Genomic DNA, 15637 nt, shown 5'->3' on the forward strand with positions numbered 1-15637 from the left:
AAGAAGATTACTTCATCCCCTTATGTCTATGCATGCAAGCCAGTTGAAGATTAAGACTGAGAATCCCCAGACCCATTAAGAGTGGGATCCTCCAGCAACGTCAAAAACGTGCCTTAGTAGAACATGAAGGCGTGCCAGCATATAACGAAAGGCGCAACATACCTCCTGTGATGAACCAAGGTTATCCAACCCTGCGCCAGTCACTTATTTGGCACAGAAATAATAACCCCCCTCTCGGCCACCAATAGGTCACAATCTAGCCACACCAGGCAAGCTTGTGATTCAGTTTAGTGGGTGCAAGAGTTAACCGCACTCCCTTAATCTGTACTAGACGTAAGAGAAATGCCCAACACTCCCTTTTAATGCCACCCACAATAAACTATCAATCCTATAGCTCAAATACTGCCACCACTTAAAATTTATTTAAGGGAAAATCCTAAGGAAAAACCCAGACTTTACACATTAACTCTAGAAATACAACTTAGCAGAAAATAACCTAAATTATACAGTTCTAATATTCCAGTCTCTTTCAGTAACGTGGTTCAATTATTAGACAAAGGCCAAACTTAATAAAGGAATTATTTATTATGCCAAAAATATTATGCACAATGAATTATTAATAAAAAGTTGTTACAAATAAAATTACACACGCAAACAGTGTTTTAAAATAAAAAGGAGAAAAACAGAATTGAATACTTTCCTAGCTTCAAGCTCTGGGCCCGGGGATGGCATGAAAATGATGGCTCCTTACTTCTGTACAGCAGCTCCCCTTGTAAGAATGACAATCTTATTGTTAAGAAATAAGATTCTTAAAACTATGTTTTCAGAGATCAGGTTGCCTAACCACACCCTCCTGGGCGGGCTAAGAAACCCCCCTGTCTTTATGACCTTCAATAGACTAATTTCTTGCCTGAATTTACACAATCCATTATAATTGCTGCTAGGTAAGAAATTTCTATATTTACATATCTAGAACCTTTTAGTTTTATTGGGAGAATTGGTTTGATATCAAATATGCCATAGGTTGTCATATTTACCTTCCTTTAAGGTTATAACAGTTTTAACACACATATGTACATAATATACCAATGTCCTGTCAGTGACCTGGTCAGTTTTTGTAATGAAGGGCCTGTTTTGCATCAGGCATTCTATTGACAGCTTAAGCCATAAACTTTATCCTGTGTATCTCTGGGACTAAGAGCTCAAAGAGTGGTTTTATGACTCAATGCATACACAATAACATTTGGTGGGCTATTTAGGAAACGCCTGGCAGTTCAAAGAAAACACAAGTTACAATTCTTCTTGAAAACAAATAACTGTTTTGAGTTCAAGCTACACAGAATTAACCCCTTCTTAGCTAAATCCTGAGGTTTTCGTGACACCTCCGCTGGGACAAAAGAAAACACCGGCCATAAAGGTTGACCCCCTGAGGCTTCAGGGGCAGTCGCTCCCCCGGAGAGCTGAACTGGACCAGATGATCCCATGCCTGACGAGCCCCGGCTAATGGAACACGGACAATATCGTAAGCACACTCCCGGGAGGTGCAGATGCGCCAACGCCAAAGATATGGCCATGCGGAACCGTGTTGTGACCTCCATAGAAGGATAAGTAGTGTTTGGGTTACCTGCATGCGTAGTAAGAGTTGGTGGTAGGCAACTCGTCTCGTGGGAAATAGAATCCCCAGAGGCGGATGGCTCAGTGGGCACCTGATTCCCCGATCCCGAGGAACAGAGCACTCTAAAACGGCATTCGGAACATAACTGATGGGCATGTATCACCTGGGCCAATTCATATTCTTCGCAAGAAGTAGAGTCTGAATAAAAAATGGGACACTGAATAAAAAATGGACCAATAAGAAAAATCTAAACAGCACCTTACACCCCCAATGGCTGGGACACTCACCACCTCCAGAGAACCAGATACCACCATCTTAGGATTTCTCCATCGCCACACGGTCAGGAATGCGGAAATGGAGTCACAAGGTAAACTGTGCAGTCCATGCAAAAGCGCACCCGACCGTATAGGCCGTGTCACTAGACATAGGTCGTTATATTCCAAAATAGCCATGAGCCGAAGCAACACTACACAGTAGCAGACAGAATCACATAACAAACATGATTATAAACCCCCATGTTCAATAACCCCCCTCAGGAAATATTAACCCTTGATTCCTAGATACAAAAAGGAGCCTCACTGAGACCCTATGCTAGTTATCCCCAAAAGGTTGTAGCCCCTCTCGGAGAAACAATTGTAATTACAATACATCCATGGAAGTAAAATGAAACAATCTTACCAGAATCTATGCTGTAGAACAGGAACATGGCCCTTCAAGTGTGACAGATAGTAGCGTTGCTTCTGCCATGGACTTGAGAGAAAAATGCAGGCAGCGAAACTCGCCAACGCTGATTGCTTGTGGAGCTGTTAATGAGTCGGGATGGTTTCGCAGAAAGACTCTCCCTACACTTTCACCCATGCTCTCACTGAGAGGCTGTCAGGACTACTTAAAACTCCAGTCTCATGCCGAAGAGTACTACCCTCCATAAGAGACTATCGAAAACTTCTGACACTTCTCTGCCAACCTCCTGGGACGAAAGGCAAAAAATGACTGGGGGATGAGGGAAGCGGGAGGAGTATTTAAGCCTTTGGCTGGGGTGTCTTTGCCTCCCTCCTGGTGGCCAGGTTCTAAATTCCCAAAAGCAATGAATGCAGCTGTGGACTCTTTTTCCATTTATTTAGAAAAATATCCATTCTCTGTGTCCAGTCCTGTGTCTTACTAATTGAATATGGCTTCAATAGGTGATCCTCCACATTTTTGGAAGATATATTTTCATTAAAAGGGGCTTTTATAGGAAAACTTCCTAAAACTTGACATTTGTTGTCCCCTTATACTACAATCAATGAACTCTCTCTTATTTCTGCTCAGTCACTATTTTTACTTTGCTAAACTTACATGTGCTCTGAAGCAGCCCACAGTAATTTGGATGTTTTTTTCAAAGCAACCCTTTGTAAACACTTATCAGAGAGGTTGTGGGACATACTGTAATCTTGACTTTGGAGTTGCATTTGTTGTTGGTCTTCTTCTTTATCTGTCTTTGATTATAGTATCCTGGAGGATCTTTCCCTAGTATCCCTATAAACTAATTCTGGCCTAGCTCTGATGGGGTACCTTTAAATGGACTTGCTGTTTGAGAAGCCAACCTACTCATACTTCTTAGCTCAGTTCCACCAACCAGCCTAGTCTTTTGACTCCTCTTAGCATCACTTACTTCTCACTCTTTCCCCCATTATCATTCAACTCCTCTCATCCTCCCTTACTAATAATAACCTCTCTCACTTTCCTAAGTCAGCTGTTACTCATGCAAACAATCACACTGGTTTTCAAGTCAAAATATTTTGGCACAGGATGGTCTTCACTGACATTTTCAGTAATATTAGATGCTCATGTATTTTGTTGTGAACATTTTCCTATATACCCTTTTCCACAAGCACACTCCTGAAGGTATGCTATGCAACCAGCTGTGCATCTGATTATATAATGCATTTGATATTGTCCTCCTGTAACAGAAGACATTTCTCCATATCGGCCTAGAGAAGGATTAGTATTCAAAATATGACAATGGTGATTTCTCTTTTTATTTTTAAGGTATTATTTTAAAATTGCTCTCAATGGCATGGAAGATATTAAAACCAGAGAACATTGAGTGCTTACTCCTTTTTTGCGTAAAACAATAGAGGAAGTGGATATTTGAACAATAATTGCATACAAATAATTCAACAGTTTTTTTGTTTTGTTTTTATCATTCACCATAAACTAATTCCCATCAGTCAGTCAGTCCAAATAGTGTCCTATTGATAATGAGTACTTCATGTTGTCAACTAAAGAAATCATACAATGCTTAGTAAGCATAGCCACTATATGAGACACAAAAGATAAAATGTTTTCTTGTATGTAATAAGTAACTCTTATCTCTTTAGTAATGTATAATTCAGGAGAAAAAGTACTTTTTTTGCATACATACATACTGTACCACTTAAAAAGTGCAACTGATTAAATCATTATAAATACATTTATTATTTTTTGTGTCTGCAAACAATAATTCTGTATGCTTTTTGTATCATCTATAAGAATTTTCTTCCCAGAAATAACACATTTAGAAAACATTGCTCCTAACTGCAGCCTCAACAAAAATACATGATTTATCACAAGGACAAAAGGTTTTCACATTAAAAGGAAACATACATTTTTTCCATTTTGTGAATTTTGTGGTGTGAAATCAGACTTGATATCTGAGAAAAGCTTATACCACACTCAGAACACATATAATCCTTCTTCTCTGTATGTACTTTTTGGTGTCTAAACAGATATGATCGTCTGGAAAATGCTTTCCCACAATAAGAGCAAATATAGGGTTTCTCTCCAGTATGAATTCTGTGATGTCTAACTAAATTTGACTTATCAGAGAAGCATTTTTTACATACCTGGCAAACATATGGTCTCTCTCCTGTATGCGTTCTTAGGTGTATAGCTAAACTTGATTTTTGGAAGAAACATTTGCCACATTTAGGGCAAACCAATGGTTTTTCAACTGTATGTATTTTCTGGTGTTCAATCAGCTGTGAACTTTGAGAAAAGTTTTTTCCACATTCAGTGCAAGAATAGTGATCTTCACAATTTGCTCTTCTATCTTTGGTTTCTTTCTTCTTAATTCTAAAAGTCCTATATGCTGCACTACTGCCAAACTTTACTCCATGTTTATAATACACTGGAACAAAAAAAGGGTTTGCTGCCTCACATATAGCTGATTTGTTATAATAGTTTTTATCACTCTCTCCTTCATGGATACTTTGAGAATGACTTATATGTTCTTCCAACATTCCGTCTGATGAACAGGGTCCTGTTTGTGTTTCTTCAACCAAATTCAAGCTCTCTGGTCTATCTGTAAAAAGTACACTTTAAGTTAATATACAATTCTATAAGTTAAATGGACAGTATACTCCAGAATTGTTATTGTTTTATAAAAAGATTTTATTTTTGCATGACTAACATGGTTATATTAATATACTTTTTACCTCTGTGATTACATAGTATCTAAGCTTCTGCAGACTGCCCCCTTATTTCAGTTCTTTTGACAGACTTGCATTTTAACCAAGCAGTGCTGACTCATAAATAAATCCACAGGAATGAGCACAATGTTTATCTATTTGGCACATATTAGCGCTGTCTAGCTGTAAAAAACTGTCAAAATGCACTAAGATAAGAGGCAGCCTTCAAGTGCTTAGAAATTAGCATATGAGCCTACCTAGGTTTAGCTTTCAATAAAGAATAGCAAGAGAACAAAGCAAATTTTAATGATAAAAGTATATTGGAAAGTTGTTTAAAGTTACTGCCCTATCTGGATCATGAAAGATTAATTTTTAAATATTTTAATGGGTTTCCTTTGTTGCTATGGCAAAACAAATAATTAGAAATATTTTAGAAATCTACTCCTGTTGAAACTTTGTCAAGAAAAGTACGAAATTTAAAAAATTTTGGACCTATAGTTGCATTGAACAATGACCTACTCCAGGAGACGTACTCACACATTGCACTTTACAGGTTCATCTCTTTCTCTATAATTCATTTAGCGTTAGACATATGAGTAATTCCTGTGTGCATAACATTATACGCTTGCCTTAACTACCTCTTTACCAGCATATAGCGGCACCCACAACAGGTTCATCTCTACCTCTCCAACAGTTCCTGAGGCTAGACATATGAATAACCCCTGTGTGCCTGCACTTTGTTCTAATCATAAAACTACCATCTACGGCAAGAATCTCTGCATGAACTACTCCAAAGGGGTTAAAACACTGTCTGGAGACTTATACAAACAGAAGACGGACCACTGCTTATATCCATGATCACCACGCTGTTACGAACAGCGGACAGTATTGACTTTTATTAATGATCTGAGGAAAGCGATCCACCATTTGCAAGTATCTCTGCCATCACTATATTAATATAAACAGATTGATACAAAGTTTCTTTTTTACCGGTACTTTTCAAAATAACATTGTATCCAGTCGACTGCTACCATTGGACCATTTCTGTAAGTCAGGTGACGCAACGTCACTATCCACGGATTTCAGTCACAACTTAACGGACACAATACCGGGTTTGCATTACATCTGCCCCGGTTATTAGGATTTTTTGCAATAGTAGTAGGTCATTGTATTTATTTGTCATTTCTCGATATGTTAGTAACATAACTCTAGCACGTATCATCCTACTATTGTCTCTATTTTATGTCTGGTTAGGTCAAAATATTTGGACCTATAGTTGCATTGAAGATATAGTTATTAAAACTTATTTATGAAAAAAGTAGGGCATTTAATACTAGTGGTTTCTTAATTGGATACTAAACAGTCTGTTTCATTGCTGTAATAAAAAAATTAAAAACACTAAGCAGGCGGGCGTATCCGGGCAGAGTCCATGACAGGTTGCATAAACCAGAAGCTACACACCAGGGGATAGATAGTTTACCAGTTCTTTAGAGTTACTTTCCGATTTCTGCCTAATAAGTACTAGAAACGTGTGTACAAGCTGTTGCTACATTGTGCAACACCTTTTGTCTTTGATGTTGTCAGTATATGGCCGGGTTATAACACAATATATTTAATAATTATCCTTTAAACAAAACCTCAATAAAATATGCATATACTAAAACCATAAAATTAATATAAATTCCTGAATTCATTTTATTAGTTAATATCTATAAAAAATAGTCTAGGGGTGGTGTGAGTGCTAGCTACGTGGTATGTGCTTAAATCCCTGTGCAGTCTAGTATAATCTCCAAATACAGACTAGTGTTACAAGAAATGGAAAGGGGTGGGATAAGCACTCTAAAAGGAGCGAACCAATTAATAAAAAATAGTGAACAGAAATAATGGATATAATATATTAGGAACTGGATTAAAAGATTGTTTAAAAAATGAATTTAATATAAAGTATATATCAGCAGTATGTAAAATAACAATATCAAATGGAAATATCCGACAGTTAATGATATCAAACAATTATTAATATATATATAAAAGATGCCGGCATCAGTTAAAAAATGTGGTAAACAAAAAATTATTAGATAAAAAATTCCGTCTTAAAAAACTGGAGGTCAGAATATTTAAATAATGTAATTACCCAGTATATAAGTCTAAAAGCAATTTGCAATTAAATAACAGCTAGATATTTTGACCTAACCAGACATAAAATAGAGACAATAGTAGGATGATACATGCTAGAGTTATATTACTAACATATGGAGAAATGACAAATAAATACAATGACCTACTCCAGGAGACGTACTCACACATTGCACTTTACAGGTTCATCTCTTTCTCTATAATTCATTTAGAGTTAGACATATGAGTAATTCCTGTGTGCATAACATTATACGCTTGCCTTAACTACCTCTTTACCAGCATATAGCGGCACCCACAACAGGTTCATCTCTACCTCTCCAACAGTTCCTGAGGCTAGACATATGAATAACCCCTGTGTGCCTGCACTTTGTTCTAATCATAAAACTACCATCTACGGCAAGAATCTCTGCATGAACTACTCCAAAGGGGTTAAAACACTGTCTGGAGACTTATACAAACAGAAGACGGACCACTGCTTATATCCATGATCACCACGCTGTTACGAACAGCGGACAGTATTGACTTTTATTAATGATCTGAGGAAAGCGATCCACCATTTGCAAGTATCTCTGCCATCACTATATTAATATAAACAGATTGATACAAAGTTTCTTTTTTACCGGTACTTTTCAAAATAACATTGTATCCAGTCGACTGCTACCATTGGACCATTTCTGTAAGTCAGGTGACGCAACGTCACTATCCACGGATTTCAGTCACAACTTAACGGACACAATACCGGGTTTGCATTACATCTGCCCCGGTTATTTGGATTTTTTGCAATAGTAGTAGGTCATTGTATTTATTTGTCATTTCTCGATATGTTAGTAACATAACTCTAGCACGTATCATCCTACTATTGTCTCTATTTTATGTCTGGTTAGGTCAAAATATCTAGCTGTTATTTAATTGCAAATTGCTTTTAGACTAATATACTGGGTAATTACATTATTTAAATATTCTGACATCCAGTTTTTTAAGACGGAATTTTTCGTCTAATAATTTTTTGTTTACCACATTTTTTAACTGATGCCGGCATCTTTTATATATATATTAAGAATTGTTTGATATCATTAACTGTCGGATATTTCCATTTGATATTGTTATTGTTGTTTTACATACTGCTGATATATACTTTATATTAAATTAATTTTTTAAACAATCTTTTAATCCAGTTCCTAATATATTATATCCATTATTTCTGTTCACTGTTTTTTATTAATTGGTTCGCTCCTTTTAGAGCGCTTATCCCACCCCTTTCCATTTCTTAATATCTATAAACACATTGAATTATATTTGTAGGAACTAGCATATGAATCAATACTATACACGTTTGAATTATTAAAATATGCTATACTCTTTACAAAGCAACCCAAATTGTAACTTTATTACTAACCTTATTCACAATTGAATTGCATCAAAATATCACACTGAGACCAAGATATAAGCCACTAATATTCAGACAATACAATTAAATTATTTAACCCACAATTGATTCTCATGCAATTCTAATTAGGACACTAAAAGTACATATATCCTTAAAGTAAACGGTCACTTTGAATGCCAATTTATCTAACTGAAATAAATTCTTAGTTATCTACAATTAAGACAATTCTAGAATATATATATATATATATATATATATATATATATATATATATATATATATATATGTATATGTAAATTTTCCAGGATAAATTGCTTAGCACTAATGATTAGTTTAAAATACACAGACTATGAAATACTAGTTTTAAAATACACATATGCTCTTTAAATTTATTTACTACAGCAACAAGGAATGCTTATCTTAAATGTTTACCTATATTTTAGCAACCTTTTAATACTTTACCAAAATGAACACCAAATCGATAAGTCAGTTTCCAAAAACTTCTTGATTCATCTCAGAAGACAAAATAAGTATATTTTGCAATTAATGAGAAAAGTTAGCCCAGCTTTGCTATAGTAAACTGTATTTCAAACGCAGCCAATTTCCAGTTACAAGTTAGCTCAACAGCATGTCCTTTTCCTATTTTGCATTCACTTATATATGTTTTAATCATTTATGAAACAATATAGGTGGCCCTACGGATCTGCACATGGACTGGTCACCTGGGAAGTCTTATCGGATTGGCCCTAGGCTTGGCATGGTTACTATGGAGATGCATCTTTTAACCGTTAAATCTTTTGACAGTTATACTGGATTCTGGCCATCGGGGGCAGCATGACAAACAGATTAATTTAACCATTCCTAGACAGTAAAATATTTCTTTAAAAATGTTCATATAAAATGCCATAATTTCTTTATATTGCTAAATTACATGTTCAAATGTACTGTATTATGTCACACTATTTATTCTGATTATTCCAATACTAAATACAGTATGTTTTTTAACATTATATTATATCAAAGTAATTTATATGGCTAACTGATTAGCTTAAAATCCATTTAAAATAGCCTTCAGTATCCTGGCATTTATATACAAACACAGCATATTTCATATTCAGTACTGCACTGCATCCCAACATGAATATAATATATTTCATATTTTTAATAAATCCCGAATGCATGAATCTTGTCTATGCAGATCTGAAATAAAAATAATAGGGTTACTAATTTTTATGTTAAAATATAAAATATCCATATGTCTGTTTTTATGATTAAGGACCTCATGTTTTCCTGTCAAATAAAGGGAAAATTGTCAAATATGTATAAATCTATTTGCAGCATTTATCTAAAATGTTACTATTAATTATTGCTTTTTAGGTCCACAAATATCCCATTACATCAGTTGTTCCTATAATTTTCATTAGATTTCTGGAAAACAGAGAATAAAATAAAATGTGTTTATCTTGGAATAACAAACATTTTATATATATATATATATATATATATATATATATATATATATATATATTTATTAATGCAGTTATTCATTTAATTTATTTCAATCTGAATTGCATTATAGACATGTAATACAGTCTAAGGTATATATGTTAAATATTCTGTTGTCAACAGTACACAGCAGAGGTCATTTTACAAGCCTGTGCTGCTCTAGTTTATGCTCAGAATATATTCTCCATCCATTCCCTGTTTGCTACCCCCTGCAAGGCTGTGAGCTTAAAACTGGTATCTTTTAATTAGGATAAACGTGTCTTCATCCAGCCAAAACCATTTGGCAGGGGGGTTTGTGATTTCAGTGAAATAGCACTGTTGTAAATAGCCTCATATTTAATTAATTCTGTGGTCTCACCAACTATATATATATATATATATATATATATATATATATATATATATATATATATATATATATATATATATATATATACTCCTGGAAAAACAAATGCACTATCAGGTTTTTTTTAGGTAAATAAAAAGCAATCTTTAATGGAACGTTTTCAGGGACTTCATCAGCATCCTGATGCTTATGATGGGGAAGAAGTCCCTGAAAATGTTCCATTAAAGATTGCTTTTTCTTTACCTAAAAAAGACCTGAGAGTGCATTCGTTTTTCCAGGAGTATCCATTGCATGTTTGAACCCAGGCAGATGTCCCAAGGAGGGTAACAATGTACAGTGAACGGCATTTTATATATATATATATATATATATATATATATAACATTTTCATTATTAATATTCATATACCCTGACATAAATCCCCCTTCCAACTTCAAATAGATGTAGGACACATGTATTTGAATTGGCTTAAAGTCAGTGGTGCATCATAGACAGTCTTCTATGGAGAGATTCCGTTATTTTTGAGCCCTTATGCTTATCAGCTAGGCATCTTTAAACCACAGTATGTCTTAAGTGCATTTGGGGATATGACACTTCATACTCCCTCTATGACTTGTAGTTGGGACCTAGGATGGCACGCTCGCAGCTGATTGATATGGACCCATTTATCTATGAAACTTTCATTTTTGGGGATCTGTATTTTATAGGCCACTGGAGATATTTTGTCAGTAATGACAAAAAGACCTTTCCATGATGGGAGAAATGTATTCTCCTTAACCTGATCTCTTCCAAAGTTATAAAGATAAACTTTATCATTTATTTCATATTCCTTTTTGGACGTCTTGAGATCATAATAGGTTTTAGTGGCAGTTGCGGCTTTCTTTAAGTTTCTTTTGAGCAAATGCAAAGGCATATTGCAGGTGCTTCCTTAGGTTCTCCACATATTGATGCGTATTGGCAGTGTTTATCAAGTTCCGGTCTGATGTACGGTAGATGCTGAGGTAGAACCATTCTTCTACCAATCATCAGTTCAAAAGGTGACATGTTGGTAGCACTACTTGGAGTTGCTCTTCATGCCATTAAGACTAGAGGTAGTTTTATATCCCACTCTTTACCAGTTTCACTCACAAACTTTTTGAGGATTTTAACAATGGACTGGTTGTAATGCTCTACTCCACCACTTGAGGCAGCTCTATAAGCAATATGGAGCTTCCTTTTTACCCCTAGGATTTTCCACATTTTGGTCATCACTTCGCTAGTGAAGTGGGTTCCCCGATCTGATTCTATTCTTTGGGGCAAACCAAATCTGGAAAACACGTGGTTGATGAGCAATGCTGCGCATGTTTCAGCATTATTGTTAGGTGCACTGATGCACTCTACCCATTTAGTGAACAGGCATGTCACTGTTAACATGTATTTGTTACCTCTTGATGACCTAGTTACTGGACCAATAAAATCAATTTGTTTATCTGACCATGCATTACCATCCCCCTTTTCTGCAATGGAGCTCTATGCGTTGGCGCAGTGGGTTGGAACTGTGGGCAGATTAAACACCCTTGACAGTAGGGTTGAACATCTTTCAACATGTGTGGCCAAAAGGCATATTCACACAATATTTCATACGTGAGTTTGGCAACACAATGACCAGATGTGGGAGCATTAGACCTCTGAACTTGGTGGTTACTACCCATTGCTGGATGCCAGTTTTGGAGGTTCTAATTAACAAACCATCCTGTAACTTGAATTGTGATCTGGATTTTATTAAGATTCTAAGATCTTCTTTGCCAATACAATCATCTTTTGAGATGGGGTTGCTTTCAGGATCTTCTATGTGTTTATAGAAGATGCCTACAATGGGGTCTTCTTTTTGACTAGTGATCAGGTCCTCACTAGAAGAATCCTGACTCCATTGCACCAGGTTAGGCTCACTCTGTTGTTTAGCCTGGTTTCTGGTAATGGCTTCTACTTGAATTGCACCCATTAAGTGGTCAATATTAAGGAGTTCTCCAGTTATGGATCCTTGTTTGGCTAATGAATCCGCAAGGTCATTGCCTTCCTTATCAGGACCTAGAACCCTGGAATGACCCTTGGTCTTTTTCCAGTGTATGGTTAAATCATTGGATACCACTAGATTATCAATCTCGCAGAACAACTTGCCATGCTTGACTGGTTTGTTATTGCTTTTCTGCATGCCATTTCTTTTCCAAGTTGGCAGGTATTCAACAAAACTGTCACGCACGTAATTTAAATCAGTGATGATCACAAATTCATGAATACCATGTTCAATAGCCATTTCAATGGTTTTTAGAACAGCAGTGAGTTCTGCAACTTGACTGGATTTTGGTCCAATGTTGAAACCTATAGATATATTTGGGAATCCATTTGCCCAAGTTATACCAATGCCAGCCACTAGTCTGTGCTCATTATCAATAGTGGCATGGTGGTAACAACCATCAACATATACCCAAGGTAATGTTTGACACTGGTCCTCATTATACATTTTATATGGGGAAAGCAATTGTTCCTCCAGAAAATCATCTTCTGATAATTCTTCCCCAGGATCTTTAGCAGTACAGTCATGGAGCTCAGCAAGCCCCTGTGCGACTGGATTCTTTTTATTCTGCTTGTAGCGAATTTCTAAAGGCCACCCTTGTAAGGAAAGAGTCCACGCTGTTATGCGGCTATTAGACAAATTCCCATCTCTTATTCTCTCACTTTGCAAATATAGCAAAGGCTGGTGGGCCATTTATACAATAATTTTCTCGCCCTGTATGTAGCTGTGGAAATTTTGTAGAGCCCATACAGTAGATAAGAGGGCTTTTTCGCAATCGCTAAATTTTATTTCTACTGGGGATAAAGTTTTGCTCGCCTTTACTTAAATTATCATGCTTTTGGTATAAAACGGCACTCATGCTTAAATCTTTGTAATCTGTCTCTAAAAATAAAGGTTTTCCACCTTCAGGGTACGCTAAGCAAGGTGCTTGTGTGAGTTTTCTCTTCAGCTCCTTGATGGCTGTCTCTTGAGACTCACTCCAGTGCCATTTAACATCCTTCTTTAGAAGTAGTAGTAGTAGTAGTGGTTTAGCTAATTCTGCATAATTATCAATAAATTTACGAGAATAATTTGTCATACCCAGGAATGATCTCAATTCCTTTAAGTTAGTTGGGTTTTTAGAATTTACTATAGCTTCTATCTTTTTCTTCTGAGTATTTAGCCCTTCAGAAGTAACTTCATGTCCCAAGAAGTTTACACGAGTGCGGCACCATTGAGCTTTTTGTAGGGATAATTTGACACCTGCCCTTTTAAGTTGGCTGAGGACGTGTTTAAGCTCTGCGATGTGTTTTTCAAATCTGTGCTTTTGATTAAAACATCATCGACATAAGATAAGGTCCCCCTTTCCAGTGCATCAGGCATAGCCTTATGAATGAATACAGCAAATTCATGTCCAGAATTTATGTATCCAAAAGGAAGTCTCTGAAATGCATACTGGACCTTTTGGAATGAGAATGCCAGCTTATACTGGTCCTCCTCATGTACCTTTTATAGTCCAATATCCCTGTGCACAATCAATGGCAGTGAATATTCTGGATCCCTGCATCTGTGCTAGGCAATGGTCAATATATGGCACAGGCCAGCCAGACATGTACACTCGTTTGTTTAGCTGTCTTAAGTCAGCACACAAACGCCATTGTCCATTGGGCTTAAGAACACCTAGAATAGGATTATTATAAGAGCTGTGCACCTGTCGGATAATACCCCTTTCTTCCAAGTTCCTTATGATTTCTGCAAGAGAAATATATGAGGCTAAAGGAAGTCTGTATTGTTTAACAAAGACAGGTGGTGCATTGGGATCTGTTTGTATTCTTGCAATGTGTAAGTCTGTAGTCCCACAGTCATAAGAATCCCTAGCAAAGATATTCTTGTACTCCATCCGGAGTTCGCGTAGCTGTCAGCATTCATCATCACTGGAACAGCCATTAGCTAAGGATATTTGCTCTTCGACTATTTGGTGAAATCCTGGAAAGATTTCAGGCTGTCCTATTTCATAGGCTTCTTCCAATCTAGAGGTGAGATCCCCTTGATTATAATTTATATTGCCCCATGACTCTGGGTATTGGGGTATTCTTGCTGTTTGATCGGCTGATCAAATACTAGAGAGGCTTCTTCAATTTTACAGATGCTTTCCTCTGAGCTGAAGGGATAAATAGACTGAATTGTAAATAGATCCCCCTCGGGCATAGATGCAAAGGATTGTTCTATTAATTGTTCTTCAGTTAAGTATCCTTCAGGTATTAGCCCAATTATATTATTCTGGAATCCAAAAGTGTAATAACTTGATTCCAGTGCATATCCTATGGTAGTTCCCTTGGATAAGGTTATATCCTGTGGGGTGATTTATATACAATAACATGTATTGGAATAGTTCCAATATTTACCAAAGGAGTATAGGTCATTGTGATACCCAGATTTTGTATTCTATGGGAGAGGCAAATTAGTGTTTCAGAAGTTTTTAATTTGTGATCTCTCTTTACCTGTAAGGGTAAAATAAATTTATCAGCCCCAGCAGGAATTATAACATCGCTAGACACCTGCATATTCACAGCATATGGCAATTGCTGGTTTGATTTCAGGGCTGCATTTTCATCCTGAAATACTTCAGGGTCCCCCTTTAACCTGCTCCAGAGGCAAGAGTTAATCAAATCTATTTGTATGGCATATCTATGTAAGATATCATTGCCAATGTATATTTGATTATGGGGAGTATTTAAAACTAAAAACAGGTGCTTCACTGACTTATTACCTATAGAGACAGATAATAAGCACTTAGCTGTGATGTTATAGCTTTCAAACCTGTCATCCAGGCTGTGGACACAGTTGTCTTTGGGAGAAAGATATTTAATCACTTTAGGTTCCGCTATCTGTGATAATAAACATTCGCTAATATAGCTAGCTTCCTGTTTTAAGTTCAATTTGGCATACTTTGTTGTACCAAGGTCATGCACTTGTATAGGGATAAATAGATCCTCTTTAACTCTCTCAATTCCTGCGAGGTATTGAGCGTGCCCCCCCCCCCTTAGGGATCTTATGATCCCCCTTGTGGAGAGATATGGTTAATAAATCGCCGTCTAAGGAAATATTCGCTATCTTTCCAGGCGACATTTTAAAAGTATTACCATCAGAGCCACTTAAAGGAGTCTGATCATCTATTTGTAGGATA

General features: G+C 36.3%; 1 protein-coding gene across 2 annotated transcripts in view; it reads right to left on the bottom strand.

Annotated features, from left to right (window-relative positions):
* Nucleotides 1-3619: 3619 nt before the first annotated feature.
* The window catches only part of LOC128638508 (zinc finger protein 879-like), a 113132-nt gene continuing 101114 nt past the window's right edge, over nt 3620-15637 (bottom strand). For both annotated transcript variants that reach the window (XM_053690506.1, XM_053690505.1), the window contains exon 8: nt 3620-4937. In XM_053690506.1, coding sequence (XP_053546481.1) covers nt 4225-4937 — 713 coding nt within the window. In that variant the 3' untranslated portion in view covers nt 3620-4224. The remainder of the gene's footprint in view (nt 4938-15637) is intronic.

The sequence above is a fragment of the Bombina bombina genome, chromosome 8 (genome assembly GCF_027579735.1).
Source record: "Bombina bombina isolate aBomBom1 chromosome 8, aBomBom1.pri, whole genome shotgun sequence".
Classification (NCBI taxonomy): Eukaryota; Metazoa; Chordata; class Amphibia; order Anura; family Bombinatoridae; genus Bombina; species Bombina bombina.